The sequence below is a fragment of the Haliotis rufescens genome, unplaced genomic scaffold (assembly GCF_023055435.1).
Source record: "Haliotis rufescens isolate VD_foot unplaced genomic scaffold, xgHalRufe1.0.p SCAF_16, whole genome shotgun sequence".
Classification (NCBI taxonomy): Eukaryota; Metazoa; Mollusca; class Gastropoda; order Lepetellida; family Haliotidae; genus Haliotis; species Haliotis rufescens.
Window position 1 is genome coordinate 17,957,134 of NW_025963846.1, and position 16,144 is coordinate 17,973,277.

Consider the following 16,144-nt stretch of genomic DNA (forward strand, 5'->3'; position numbering starts at 1 on the left):
ACAATAATCTATCGGCAAAAACTACGAGTTGCAAGAGTATACAATAGTTCATATACGCAACTCAATGTAAAACCAAAAATACCAACAAAAAACTATTTAATCGCATAAACATAGGTACGCAATAAAAGAATTGTTGATGAAGCGGGACTGGAAGAAAGCCGTAGATTTGATATTAATCTATCGGCAACCATATTTTTAACGAGTTGAAAAAGTATACAATAATTTTAGTATACGCAACTCACTGTTACGCCAAAGCTAGTAATATTTAAGAACATAAGAATATGTTATACATACGTAGCTGAGAATTGTAAACAATATGACTACCTTGGCAGGCAAACGATTGTAACACAATTCAAAATGGCGGCGAACAACAATATTTTGGCGGGAAAAAAAAACAAGTGTCTTTTCACGCCTAATTAATTCACATAAAACTACACAACATGGTGAAAGTAATATGAAAAGAATACATCACCCATCGCAGATCAATTTTTAAGATTGTAGACAAACTGAAGGTCTAAAATTAATCCAAAAGGAGAGCTCCGCTTGGACACGTCCTAGCTGTGCTGCGACAAGCAGTGATGTGAAGATGACCTTAGGTGTCATCAAGGTCACAGGACAGCGACGGAAGGCCACTGATTAGGACTTGAGAACAACAACTTTATTTCTTCACCCAGGACCTTCGCAGCGCTGTCCTTCTAGTTGTCGTAAGTAAGCAGTGAATGCATTAAGGAGTAATGCAGGATAAGTAAAAAATTGACACAATACGATTAATTTTGATGATCTAATCATCAATCATGAGTTTACAAGCAATTGTGCATGACGTTTCTATTTGTGGACAACTTACCTGCCTTCTTTTTGTCCTGGAAAAAGAAACAAGGTTATTAATTAGAAATTTCAGTTTTGATAAATAACAAAAACAGTCTTTGTTTTATCATGTATTGTCTGAAGCCGCACTCAGTCCTAGTCCAGTAACATGTCCTGTAAATAATTGAGTCTGGACCAGATTCATGTCATCCATGGCATTCAACACAATCAACATGATCAACCAAGTCACCAAGTCTGACCATTTGATCTGTCAAGTCACAACCAGAATAGGCAGCTGGGAACCTACCGAATATGACCGCGTATAAGCCGAATTGGCGCTTCATTGTTGATGGCAACATATAACGATCATTATGAGATTAAAAAAACCCAAGAGAAACAGCTTCCCACATTATCATGATTATGAATGTGGATGACTGGTTTGTTAAATCTTTATTAGAAATAATAATGACTTTTCAAATATTATTACAACGTTTTTCATCTTATATTTTTGAATATCTGCGAGTACTGGCACATGTCTTGCAGTCCGACTTCGCAGTGTTTTTCGCCTTTTACTTCCTGGTTCGGCTTATCTGCGGGTCATATAATTTTCTTTCGTATTTCAATGGTCAAGTTAACACCTCGGCTTATCTACGGGGTCGGCTTATCCGCAGTCATATACAGTATTCTAAACAAGAATCCCATGCGAATAGTTGTGTCATACACATAATGGATTTGTATTATTAAGTCTTGTTTTATTCAAATCCCAAAGTATCAGGTTTTTATCATCAAGATTTCTTTTTAACCACTTCTTGGATTATATGCACAATTGATAGCTGTGCAAACATGGTGCTTCCACAGTGCTTTTCGACCCCACATTTGTGATGGGAGGCATGGCATACTGTGGGGACCTACTGAGCCCCTCAATCCCTTGGGGTGACAAGCATGGGGTACTTGGGTGACAAGCATGGGGTAGTGTGGTGACAAGCATGGGGTAGTGGGGTGACAAGCATGGGGTAATGGGGTGACAAGCATGGGGTAGTGGGGTGACAAGCATGGGGTACTGGAGACCTATTGAGCCCCTCAATCCCTAGGGGCGACAAGCATGGGGTACGGGAGACCTATTGAGCCCCTCAATCCCTAGGGGCGACAAGCCTGGGGAAGTGGGAACCTATTGAGCCCCTCAATCCCTAGGGGCGACAAGCATGGGGTATTCGGGTGACAAGCATGGGGTTGTGGGGTGACAGGCATAAGGTACTGGGGGCCTTCTGAGCCCATCAATCCCCTGGGACAAAAGGATGGGGTACTGGGGACACACTGAGCCCATCAATCCCCAGGGAGACAAGCATAGGGTACTGGGGACACATTGAGCCCATCAATCTCCAGGGAGACAAGCATAGGGTACTGGGGTGACAAGCCCATCAATCTCCAGGGAGACAAGCATGGGGTACTGGGGACACATTGAGCCCATCAATCTCCAGGGAGACAAGCATAGGGTACTGGGGACACGTTGAGCCCATCAATCTTCAGGGAGACAAGCATAGGGTACTGGGGACACGTTGAGCCCATCAATCTTCAGGGAGACAAGCATAGGGTACTGGGGACACGTTGAGCCCATCAATCTTCAGGGAGACAAGCATAGGGTACTGGGGACACGTTGAGCCCATCAATCCCCAGGGAGACAAGCATAGGGTACTGGGGTGACAAGCCCATCAGTCTCCAGGGAGACAAGCATGGGGTACTGGGGACACGTTGAGCCCATCAATCTTCAGGGAGACAAGCATGGGGTACTGGGGACACATTGAGCCCATCAATCTTCAGGGAGACAAGCATAGGGTACTGGGGACACGTTGAGCCCATCAATCTTCAGGGAGACAAGCATAGGGTACTGGGGACACGTTGAGCCCATCAATCCCCAGGGAGACAAGCATAGGGTACTGGGGTGACAAGCCCATCAATCCCCAGGGAGACAAGCATAGGGTACTGGGGACACATTGAGCTCATCAATCTTCAGGGAGACAAGCATGGGGTACTGGGGACACGTTGAGCCCATCAATCTTCAGGGAGACAAGCATAGGGTACTGGGGACACATTGAGCCCATCAATCTTCAGGGAGACAAGCATAGGGTACTGGGGTGACAAGCCCATCAATCTCTTATGGAGACAAGGATGGGGTACTTTGGACATATTCTACCCCACAACCTCCCATGCCCCCAGGGGGACGAGCATGGGGTACTTTGGACATATTCTACCCAACAATCCCCAGGGGGACAAGCATGGGGTACTTTGGACATATTCTACCCCACAACCCCCAGGGAGACAAGCATGGGGTACTGGGGACCAATTGAGCCCCGCAATCCCTAGGGCCGACAAGCATGGGATACTGGTGACCTATTCTACCCCACAACCCCCAGGGAGACAAGCATGGGGTACTGGGCACCAATTCTATCCCTCAACCCCCAGGGAGACAAGCATGGGGTACTGGGGACCAATTCTATCCCTCAACCCCCAGGGAGACAAGCATGGGGTACTGGGGACCAATTCTATCCCTCAACCCCCAGGGAGACAAGCAAGGGGTACTGGGGACCAATTCTATCCCTCAACTCCCAGGGAGACAAGCATGGGGTACTGGGGACATTTTCTACCCCACAACCCCCAGGGAGACAAGCAAGGGGTACTGGGGACATATTCTACCCCTCAACCCACAGGGAGACAAGCAAGGGGTACTGGGGACCAATTCTATCCCTCAACCCCCAGGGAGACAAGCAAGGGGTACTGGGGACCAATTCTATCCCTCAACTCCCAGGGAGACAAGCATGGGGTACTGGGGACCAATTCTATCCCTCAACCCCCAGGGAGACAAGCATGGGGTACTGGGGACATATTCTACCCCACAACCCCCAGGGAGACAAGCATGGGGTACTGGGGACATATTCTACCCCACAACCCCCAGGGAGACAAGCATGGGGTACTGGGGACATATTCTACCCCACAACCCCCAGGGAGACAAGCATGGGGTACTGGGGACATATTCTACCCCACAACCCCCAGGGGAACAAGCATGGGGTACTTAGGACCTATTCTACCCCACAACCCCCAGGGGGACAAGCATGGGGTACTTGAGACCAATTGAGACCCACAATCTCTAGGGCCGACAAGCATGGGGTACTTGAGAGCATGTACGTATGTAGAATAATTTTGGAGCTCACCGTGACAATAATTTGTTTCTTCTGGATGAAGTGCGGACAAGCAGCGAGAGCGGCCTGAGCATCTTCTCGGCGCATGTACTGTACAAGGCCTTTTCCTGAGGAACTGAAAGAACATGTTAGGTGTTTATTTCTCACTTCTCATGTTACTGCCGTCAAATAGCTGGAATAATTGCTGAGTGCAGCGTTAAACAACAAACAAACAAACAGAACTTTAGTGAAGTTCCATTTCAAAACAGCGTGTCTCTTTGTTCCCATGTAAATGCTGAAAGCCCAATGTTACAAACATGCCAAAGGAAAATATAGAATTAGAATTATTTTGGACTAATTGGGTTAAATTTTACCAGTTCATGGCCTATTTGATAGGTACTGACAATGATCGGTTATGGAAACACAGATGTGTGGGGAAATCCAAGGTTAAACCACAGACAGGCATGGCCTATTTGACAGGTGAATTACTGACAATGATCGGTTATGGAAACACTGACGTGTTGGGAAATCCAAGGTTAAACCACAGACAGGCATGGCCTATTTGACAGGTGAATTACTGACAATGATCGGTTATGGAAACACTGATGTGTGAGGAAAGCAATGGTTAAACCACAGACAGTCATGGGTATGGAGATGGCATGCTGTGGCCATGGATGGCAAATGGGGTAAATCTGGGATTGAGGTCACACTAGCAGAGCCTACAACTAGAACTCTGCATATCCAGCTCGAATTTAGAATGCATAAACATATCTTTCACTCTTTAGATATTATGATCATGATCACTAAAATCTATGTGCTTGTGTGATGTGGCAAGGAGGGGTTAAGGTCATGGAAAGTCTTGTGATTTCATATGAATATGTGCGAAATAACTGCCTCCCTCCTTGCCTGTAACTAAAAACTTTTTGGTCTGGCTAAAGATTCTAAAATATTATTATCACGACTAGTTTGCTGAAATTTTAACAGATATTTATTTATGCACACCTCTTAGTTGATCAAAATAAAACAAAGTTCCTGTTTCTGTAGATCAGTACAACCATCAAAAGAGAAATTTTTTCTAAAAAATATCCATAACCAGTTGAGGTTGTGAGGTTGGCGAGATCAGAGTTACCCCCCCCCCTTCATAATAGTTTTCTCGTGATTGCAATTTGGGTTTACTTTATTTATCAATGATAACTATGTCAAATCAAATTTCTGGAAAAATGATCTATCGCTTATCTAAGCTTGTGTAATTTGAAAATGGCTAGTAACTATTAAGGTTAGCTAGCCCACCAGGTCAGCAGTGATTTTGTTCGAAATGTGCCCCTTTTCACCCACAAGTGCATGGGTACCTGGTAGGATGAGATGGCAATGTGGTTGTTAACCTATAGCGCCTCACAGCGCAGCTTGGGTAGTATACTCCCTAGGGAGATGTGAATGATGGTTGAGTGTACTATGATCCATTGATCCACCAGGGCAAAAATAGCGTAGGGCTTTGAGCATGCCCTTGTGGTGTGGATATAGCATATCATAAATAGGCCTATTATTATTATTATTATTATTTTTATTATTATTTCGAGACATTTCACACATTCAATGCAGATTTTCACACACTCAACGCAGATTTCAGTGTGACCTTTCACGCAGGCCTGATCAGAAGTTGTACTCACATTCCATCATCTCTTATCTTTACGTAGACATCAATCATGCCTCCCCACTGGGAGAAGTACTTGAACAGATCAGGTGTTGTTGTTGTCAGCAGGAGGTCAAACACGTAGAGCGTACTGGCCTTATCCTCACGCACCTACAGCAAATGAACGGATGGATGGACGGACGGACGGACGGACGGAGCCAGTGACATTTGTTTTTCCAATATTATAGGTAATAAACTTTAGTCAGTCTTCGGTCACTAAGAGAAATAATTCAGTATCTAATAACATCACCACATGTTAACATATTAAAGTCCTTCACAGGGATAGACATGTCCACTAGTCCATTAGTCAGAGACAAAATCTTCAGGGACAAGTTGTCTCTCCTAAACTCTATCTATTTTACATAAACTACTAGTCCAACGTAAGATGTAGAGAAGTTGAATTTGACCAACTAGTTTGACCCCTGCTTTTAGTTCTACCTCATGGGGATTCCAGGTTGGAGTAGGTCCCCAGCAACCTATGCTGGTGGTGGGAGGCGACCAGATGGATTGGGTGGCCAGACTTACTAAGTTGGTTGACAGCAAGCCATCATACTCTGAGGGCGTGGATCGCTGCTCATAATATCAATCACTGGATTGTCTGAGCCAATTATTCACATACCGCTATCATAAAGCTGGAACATTGCTGAGGGTGGCGTTAAACAACAAGGGAAAGATAATCCGTCTTCCTAGTTTCAAGTAGGTTTTCCTAAATTACATTTTAAGTAAATTTAAGAGACAAAATGAAGAAAATTCATGTTAGATGGTCAACCCTACAGGGACACTTCACTGATGGCAGCCTATTGTTCAGATGATGTCATGTTATCAATTTGTGACGACATGAACACTGGATGACGACATATCGATTTTAAAGCACTGTGATGTCATATGGCTACAACAGGCCAATCAGCATTGAGAATCGATAAAATGCACATGTGCATATATCTGAAAGTTAATGCACACAGTCATTCTACACTTGTGGGTAATATTTCTCATAATCTTACCTTTCCACGACCTTTAGAAGGTAGGTCATGGCCCTTAGAAGGTAGACGATGACCCTGAGGAGGTAGACGATGACCCTCAGAAGGTAGGTGATGACCCTTAGAAGGTAGACGATGACCTTGACCCTGACCCTTAGAAGGTAGGTGATGACCCTCAGAAGATAGGTCTCCTGGAACACAGACAAATGAATATCGGTTATAATCCATATTTTCTTGTGCATAATACTCCATTGAACACAACACAACTGGGCTCCAGATACCATTTTGAGCCACTGACCATGTTGACTATTTACTGACACGATTATCATACACATTGGATATTGATAGTTTACTTGGGGTATCCATTCAGATTCAGCCTCATGCCTGAAGAAAATATCAGCAAAACATTGTCAAATTGCCGAGTGAGCGAGTGAGATGTGTTTCACGCCGATTTTAATGGTATTCCAGTTACATCACGGCGTGTCGGCTTAATGTGGGAGGAAAACCCAAAATGATGCAGGTCGCAGACATTAACCACTTTGCTGAAACAGAGGAACATGACCAATTGGGGCACCATTTCCAAACTGAAATGGGGGCACGGGTGGCCCAGTCATCTAAGGTGCCACGATTCGCTGTGCAGAGTTGCGTCCCCTGGACACGCCAGAAACCTATGATTGTGGGTTCGAATCCCTGTTCATCCCGATTATGTTTCTAGGTTTGTCAGCACCATACCCGTGCTCGTGGGTTTCACTGAAGTGGTAAGTGTCTGAGACCTGCACCACTTCGGGCTTTCCTCTCACATTAAGCTGACACGCCGCAATATAACTGGAATACTGTTTAAAGCGGTGTTAAACCCAACTCACTCACTCACTCACTTTTAGGCCCAGCATAGGTTGCTGGGATCTATTCTAACCCGGAAACCCCACGGAGCCAGTCAGTATTAAATATCAAACAACTCACCAACATCCCGAGATGAGTAGCAAAGGATGCAATAGTTTCTTCCTTCAATGTTCTTACTGTTACACTGAAACAAAGGGAGAGACAAATACTCTTAGAGGGCTGCCTATATGTTGATATCAGATAAAATTACATGAATTTGGATATTCATGATATAATTCTACTTATTCAGACACAACAATTTCTTTCTGAATTTCTAACCTGTAACACAGAAGCCATAACGTGCCTCTTCCTTTCCCGGGGATGCCCTCTGCCATTGGTAACAAATAAAGAGTTATCTGTCCCTGATCCCTTCACTGTCTTCTCATTAACGCCATCTTCCCGAGGCAAGAGAGTTATCTGGCTAAAAAAGTCCAGTTTCCACCCTTGCCGAACTAGGCTGGAATTACTGGGCTCAATCGTAGCGCCACCAGTGGCTATTACCAGTTACTCGTATGTCCCCTCTAAGCCTCTCCTATGGACCATTTAGATTCCCTCTCTTGCATCACTTGCGTTTGTTTCAAACAAAATGGTATCGCACAGTCAGGACGATCTGATCAACAATCAAGATCTATATTGTGATAAAATGGGTCTTACATCGTAAAATGCATCAAATCACGTGAGCACCTTGATTAAAAACATGAAAAGATTTGTAAAATATCTGCTGACAACGAGTTGGCGGTGAACATGCTTTGCAAATCCCGCAATCGACCGAAATCTGCATGAAAGTTTACGAACCGGATTTCGATTTCGGTGCGCGATTTTGATTGGACTCTGCATAGACTCGTTAGTCCAGCCAAAATGTAACTCCATAATACCAGCCTAGTTCGGCAAGGGTGGAAACTGGACTTTTATAGCCAGTTAACTCTCTTGCCTCAGGAAGATGATATCCACTGATTAACGATTACAAGTTGATGTCAGGTGAAAAAAACTAACAGTTAAGAGTTGGTCAATATTTGGTTTTTCAATGGGCATATAAATGTATAATATAAATAAAAATTGGAGCACCTTTAGAATACAGTACCACAACTTCTCGTGAGGACGATCTCTGCCGTAGGTCACATGTCTCAAGACAAGCAACCAGTTTTTTGTGAGCATCCGTCGGACTCGAACCCGTGACCTTCAGATTGTTAGCCTGACAGCTAACCGACTGAGCTACGTCCACACTGTTAAACTTAGTGCAAATTTACCTAGTCATGCCTGTGACGTTACGGAACTGAACGAAAAGGGTCGAATAGGCGACGGACACTTACAAAGGTTACGGGTAGGCATGGTGTCTCGCGACTTAAGTCTACGGACACTTAAGAATGATCCCAATGCCATTTGGCACACTCGTCCCATTCCTTAATCTACAAGATACCGAGTGGTGGGGAATGAGCCGATATGTCGCTAACTGAAAACGGCTCCAGGCGTCAGACGTCAGACGTCGAACTCGCGAGTACGCATGAATGATATGGTATTTAATAATTCGTCGGGTGATTTTTGTGACAGAAAAGTGTGGCAGGGAACACTGTAAGGATGATGTGGATAATAGTAAGGAACAATGGAGGAATAAGCATGACTAGTGACGACACAACGGGGTGTTCGCTTTTGAATCAGTACTGAAAAAATGTAGCCGGTGAAAGTGGCTTGTGTGAATGTTCCATGACAGTTTCCAGTAGCCAAAATATTCGACACAAAACCATTTCATGCTTTTTACTCGATGTTTTTGTGTGAAGAATATTAGGAGCCGCTATATAATCTATCATAGCCACTAAACGAGGACCTAAGCCTAATGATCGTAAAGGGGTGATTGATCGTAAAGGGGATCCAAGGGTTAAGGATAGACTTTGGGTAATCTTATAGCCACTAAACGAGTACCTAACCCTAATGACCGTAAAGGGGTGATTGATCGTAAAGGGCAACCAAAGGCTAAGGATAGAGTTCGGGGTAACCTACCCTAAAACTGGCGACATCTGGATGTGTTCAGCGCCAGTATAATATCCCTAATAAACTGCATACTTGTGCATAAAAATGAAAATTAATGAACTTAAAAAATAATATATGTATATTAGTTCACTTCAATCATGTCAATTACAAGAAAAACGAAATAAAAAACAAATAAAAAATAAAAGTGCTTTGTAAACTAGCGCTGGCTCTAAAATGCGCCGCCGCAGGCTATAATTAGTAAACAAATACTCAAAACTCTCAACACCGCAGGGCGTATTCAATGACATTGCGTGTAGAGATGATAGATCACTGGGAGGAGCTTGTGCACACTCGATGACCCCTGACGTCACTGGGCATTGTTTCGCCGGTGTGACTGGCAACAAAATACTACAAATTACAGCATAGGGTATGATCACATGTTTGAAAGGTTTGTGGTACTGTATTCTAAAGGTAGACCAAAAAATTATATTGACTTGCTTCTGATTAGCTCAGAACATCCACAGTAATAGTATTAGATGAAAATGATGAGTGAGTGAGTATTCTTTCTTCCCACAATATCAAAGCAGGGGACATCAGGTATGGGGTTCACATCTCAAGGCCAGGCTTTAACCACTAGGCCACCCCACCATCCCCCGAATGTGAGGAACTCACCTTAGTACACCTCCAGCTGTCATCCTGACTTTGACCCATGGAGTCTGGTGGACCTCTGCAAGAAACATCAAGGAGATAATGCCTTTAAAACCAGGCAGTATGTTTTGTTAGGGCTTGACGATACAGTGAGACAGCATTAATATTCTATTTCAAAACAAGAAGGTCCGAGTATTTATCATAACAGAATGGAAACATAATACACTGGATAAGCAGGGATGAAGTATTATATTTCTGATATCTCCTTCAACATGTTCAAGGAACACTAACCAACAATACTTACCCTGAGTCAAAACGTGACCACTTGGCATCCTTAGCCCTAGAATCTCCCAGTATGTCCCGTGCCGGGCGTTTCCTACTCTCACCACCACGCATGTCTCGCAGGGACTCCAATGCATGGGTTACCATGCTCATCTTGGGGGAATCTGTTTCCTTCTCTCTGTATCGTTCAGGTGTGTTTTCAGATGCCCTTCCACTTTGTTTGATCATAGACACTCCTTTGTCATAACCTCCTGGCCACTGACCTTGACCTTGCTGATAGCCTTGCATGATGGTGCGGTCTCATATTTTCTCAAATATCTGAAATGGTGAGATTATAGACACTTATTTCATTCAGAAATGGGTTCTCATGAGAGTATCAGTCTTACTCGCTGTAGCCAATGGTGTTTCACCTCAGTTATTAATCTAAATGATTACAAAATTGCTGATACAAAATCGAATAGACATGAAATATTTCACGGATAACAACTTACAGTTTCATGTCTTCATGTCCAGCCAACTTCTAAGTGGAATCAAAGACATGGTACAATTTTGGTTTAGCTGTGGTAACCTTATCTCCGGGCTGCTCCTGATAACAATTTTGTTACTGACTTGTTGCTATACAGAGCTAAGGCTGCGCCATGGTCTTTAATAGATTAATAAGTTGCATATAGTTAACTTGAGGCCTGCACAGTATACAGACTATGAGCTGACCAGTCCTTGTTTCATTCCCTTAATGCCAAGCCCCATCAGGGTAACAAGTACCCCGGTACCATCTTTTATCACCTTTGATATGACACAGCCAGTGTTTTTAAGCACTGACCTTCCTTTCACCATGTTCACTGGGCAGATGCTCTACCCACAACAGAGGAGGACAGAGCAAGCTATTAAACTGGGTCAACAAGCATAACATGCTCACATTAAACAGTAAACTTTGTTTCCTAGTCTGTCTTACAGATCCTGATACAAACATATAGCAAATACAGCCCATGCAAGTATATAATGTTTGGCAAGTCTAAATTACTGCAGTATCCGAAAATGAAGAGAGTCTCTGGGCTCCCTTTTATTATATTTTTATTAAGATAATTGAACAACTGTTTTCTCTGTACAATATGTTCATTTCAGAGACTAGATGTTAGGCTATTTGCTTCCTTGTAACATATTATATCAAAAGTATTTCCAAAATTCCTCTGATGGCAGTTCACTTTTGACGAAGGTCAGAATATGGCTCAGTTTTTATTAATCTTATTATCGAGGAAGTATACAACTGTTATGACTGGTTTCAATTCCATTTTTCTTTACCTCCGCACCAACTTTGCACACAGTTACCATGCTCACCATGTTAACTACGCAAGACGGCACAGAGAACTCTGAAGAAGACAAGGTGTGCCATGCTCACCATGTTAACTACGCAAGACGGCACAGAGAACTCTGAAGAAGACAAGGTGTGCCATGCTCACCATGTTAACTACACAAGACGGCACAGAGAACTCTGAAGAAGACAAGGTGTGCCATGCTCACCATGTTAACTACACAAGACGGCACAGAGAACTCTGAAGAAGACAAGGTGTGCCATGCTCACCATGTTAACTACGCAAGACGGCACAGAGAACTCTGAAGAAGACAAGGTGTGCCATGCTCACCATGTTAACTACGCAAGACGGCACAGAGAACTCTGAAGAAGACAAGGTGTGCCATGCTCACCATGTTAACTACACAAGACGGCACAGAGAACTCTGAAGAAGACAAGGTGTGCCATGCTCACCATGTTAACTACGCAAGACGGCACAGAGAACTCTGAAGAAGACAAGGTGTGCCATGCTCACCATGTTAACTACACAAGACGGCACAGAGAACTCTGAAGAAGACAAGGTGTGCCATGCTCACCATGTTAACTACACAAGACGGCACAGAGAACTCTGAAGAAGACAAGGTGTGCCATGCTCACCATGTTAACTACACAAGACGGCACAGAGAACTCTGAAGAAGACAAGGTGTGCCATGCTCACCATGTTAACTACGCAAGACGGCACAGAGAACTCTGAAGAAGACAAGGTGTGCCATGCTCACCATGTTAACTACACAAGACGGCACAGAGAACTCTGAAGAAGACAAGGTGTGCCATGCTCACCATGTTAACTACACAAGACGGCACAGAGAACTCTGAAGAAGACAAGGTGTGCCATGCTCACCATGTTAACTACGCAAGACGGCACAGAGAACTCTGAAGAAGACAAGGTGTGCCATGCTCACCATGTTAACTACACAAGACGGCACAGAGAACTCTGAAGAAGACAAGGTGTGCCATGCTCACCATGTTAACTACACAAGACGGCACAGAGAACTCTGAAGAAGACAAGGTGTGCCATGCTCACCATGTTAACTACACAAGACGGCACAGAGAACTCTGAAGAAGACAAGGTGTGCCATGCTCACCATGTTAACTACACAAGACGGCACAGAGAACTCTGAAGAAGACAAGGTGTGCCATGCTCACCATGTTAACTACACAAGACGGCACAGAGAACTCTGAAGAAGACAAGGTGTGCCATGCTCACCATGTTAACTACACAAGACGGCACAGAGAACTCTGAAGAAGACAAGGTGTGCCATGCTCACCATGTTAACTACGCAAGACGGCACAGAGAACTCTGAAGAAGACAAGGTGTGCCATGCTCACCATGTTAACTACACAAGACGGCACAGAGAACTCTGAAGAAGACAAGGTGTGCCATGCTCACCATGTTAACTACACAAGACGGCACAGAGAACTCTGAAGAAGACAAGGTGTGCCATGCTCACCATGTTAACTACGCAAGACGGCACAGAGAACTCTGAAGAAGACAAGGTGTGCCATGCTCACCATGTTAACTACACAAGACGGCACAGAGAACTCTGAAGAAGACAAGGTGTGCCATGCTCACCATGTTAACTACGCAAGACGGCACAGAGAACTCTGAAGAAGACAAGGTGTGCCATGCTCACCATGTTTACTACACAAGACGGCACAGAGAACTCTGAAGAAGACAAGGTGCCTGATCTGACCAAGCATCATCAGGATCTTGATCTGAACCATTTTTCATCATCCAATGTCCTCAATTTCATCAAATCATCAGTCTCAATTCCTATCCTGACCAGTTAATCATGGGCATGTTTCACGACTTAACTTTCACCTGCAGCTGGGAATTTCTGTACCACTTCAAGCATAGTCATCATGCATCATGTTACAACTGTCTTTTCTAAAATGAAGATCTAAAGACGTCATTAGTGTGACGTCAACTCTGTGCCCATGGCAACTCATTCTCATAATCTGAGAAGGATATACTAGGCCAGCGGTTGCTGCAGCCCCTCATCTATTCATTTAATAATATCAGCTAGGCCTACAGTAGTTTTGTGGTGGCTGCCATCCTATTTTCCCAAACCCATAATGTGGTGTTTTTTTTATCTGCAATCCTTAACAAAGTTCCCTCCTGCTGAATAAAACTAAGCATACGAATACACAGGTAAGCAATTGACATGTTCATGATGTTTCAAATGTTTAAGGGATCAGATTAAAAAAAATACAACTTAATGATTTGTAGTCAAAGAAGCTGAGAAGTGAGCTGCGAAATGAAATGGTATACATTAGTGACATTTAGAAACATTAAACATGTTAAAGGGACAGTACGTCGACGGTTCTGTGTGTTTTTAAATCATGCATGAAATAATTTCCAAGTGTGATTATGGGGATGTCACATCCCTGATTCAGTTCTCAAACCAAAACAATAGTGTGTTTGTTTACAAACCAGAGAAAAGTCTAGTAACATGATAAGACGATGTCTGCGAGTTGGTAACTGGACAAGAACATTCTGTCACGGAATTAGGCGAGAAGAGCTGAGTAAAAATGGCAGCAACAATGCAGTTTACCGGGCGCAGCCCAAGCTCTACCATCCGCTCAATTACCGCGCTATAGTGCCACCGCTGTCTCGTTATACCGTTACCGTGCCTCACGCTCTGGTGACTCTCGCTTCACGATCCAACACCCGTTTTCGGTCTTAGGGAAACTTACACATCTTTACAATCAAACACCCGTTCTCGGTCTTAAGGAAACTTACACATCTTTACGATCAAACACCCGTTTTTCGGTCTTAGGGAAGCTTACACGTCTTTACGATCCAACACCCGTTTTCGGTCTTAGGGAAACTTACACGTCTTTACGATCCAAAACCCCTTTTCGGTCATTAGGGTCAGCTGGCTTTGGGCAAGGGTTAGCAGTATATTCTTACCTTTTCAAGCGTTAATCCAGTTAATCCCATTGGTCGGTCATGTTGACATAAACAATTGCGGGTGTGGTTTCAAGAAAAGTTGAATGGGAGAGCGGGCAGTGACGTCACACGCATGCGCAATTCATTGTTTACTGAATTACGCATGCATGTCAATGGGGATTCTAATGACCTGTTAGACTAGCACTGATCACATGTGATAGCGCCTATGGTCCAGTGGTAGAGCGTCGGCTAATTAACGCATTAATTAGCAGAACCGGTGAGCCGGCGAAGCGCGTTCGAGCCCCCACAGCGCTAATTGGATCTGAAAAAGTGCGCCCGGTAAAGTGCACTACTCCCAAAATGGCTTATCAGCTGATGGTTTACAAAGCTTCAGACATGCTGTCCCTCTAAAAAAACAGGTTGAGGGGCAAGGATATTGTAACCGCAGCTACCTCCCAAGCATGATGATTTCAGCTATGTTCCTGAATGGATTGAACAGTAACATTGGAGGAATAGGGTTGTATGCCACACCTGTGGACCAACAACATGAACAATGGCAACATAACAAGATTACGGTTCAAACTGATTCAAAGAATTATGATCTTGCAATATTGCCAATCTTCAATCCAACAATAGCTTGTACCTTTACTCGACAACTGAAATTCCATGTAGGTTATTGACAACAATGCACTGGGAATGGGCAAGAGCTTTCAACATTTTGATCTAAGACATCTGTGAGTGTCAGCAATGTCAACAGCAGCGCAAAAACACTGATTTTCGACAAGTTAACCCGCTTGTATAACAAAACAAAGGTTAAACATGAATGATATGTAATATATATAAAATAGCCCAAGTCAATTACCATAAAATGAAGAAAATTCTGGATGAAATCCGTGGATTTACTCAAGGCATGCCGTTAAGTAAGCTCCTGGTTGTAGACCGGAAGCATTCATGTGCACAAGGCAAGCTCCTCACAGCCATAGCCCTTTCGCGGAGCTCTCTATTACCGAGTGTGTAACGAAGGTGTCACGCGCTGGGGAGGAGCTAAGCACACATTGAAGCTCCTGACACGGAATGATGACTGTACTGTGGAGGAGTTTGTGGCAATTTGTTAATTGAGTAAAATTATTTTAATTTAAGACCAAAGGCATTTATTCATAGAGTAAAGATGTAGATCGATATGGCATTTTAATTGCAACAAAAACACAGTTTGAAGATGTGACCCCGATGACGTATTCGCCTCTTTTGAGCATGCTTTTCTCTTCTAATTTCAAAATATTTTACTCATTCTGGATTCATTTCTGACAGCAAAAGCATGTTAAATACAAAGATTAAAAACAACCGTACTTTGACGAGCCAACACGATTCTTCAATCTAGAAGAGATCTTATTATGCTCTTTGATCGTCATTTATCATTCTAATGCAGACAAAACGCCCTGCTCAGACATGGACAAAACGTCCTGTGTCGTACATTTCTATTATTTC

The 16,144-nt window shown here is 43.6% G+C and overlaps 1 protein-coding gene across 2 annotated transcripts in view; it reads right to left on the reverse strand.

The window, feature by feature from the left end:
• LOC124121362 overlaps nucleotides 1–15,652 on the reverse strand; it is a 61,602-nt gene extending 45,950 nt beyond the window's left edge. Inside the window, exons 1-9 of one of the 2 annotated variants that reach the window (XM_046484364.2) lie at nucleotides 15,522–15,652; nucleotides 10,441–10,736; nucleotides 10,161–10,215; nucleotides 7,605–7,668; nucleotides 6,818–6,835; nucleotides 6,669–6,784; nucleotides 5,645–5,778; nucleotides 4,011–4,113; nucleotides 845–860 (exon numbers count right to left, since the gene is read on the reverse strand). In XM_046484364.2, coding sequence (XP_046340320.2) covers nucleotides 845–860; nucleotides 4,011–4,113; nucleotides 5,645–5,778; nucleotides 6,669–6,784; nucleotides 6,818–6,835; nucleotides 7,605–7,668; nucleotides 10,161–10,215; nucleotides 10,441–10,706 — 772 coding nt within the window. In that variant the 5' untranslated portion in view covers nucleotides 10,707–10,736; nucleotides 15,522–15,652. Of the gene's footprint in view, nucleotides 1–844; nucleotides 861–4,010; nucleotides 4,114–5,644; nucleotides 5,779–6,668; nucleotides 6,836–7,604; nucleotides 7,669–10,160; nucleotides 10,216–10,440; nucleotides 10,737–15,521 lie in introns of both variants that reach the window. The other variant, XM_046484354.2, reaches the window with a different exon arrangement.
• Between the last annotated feature and the right edge of the window lie 492 nt (nucleotides 15,653–16,144).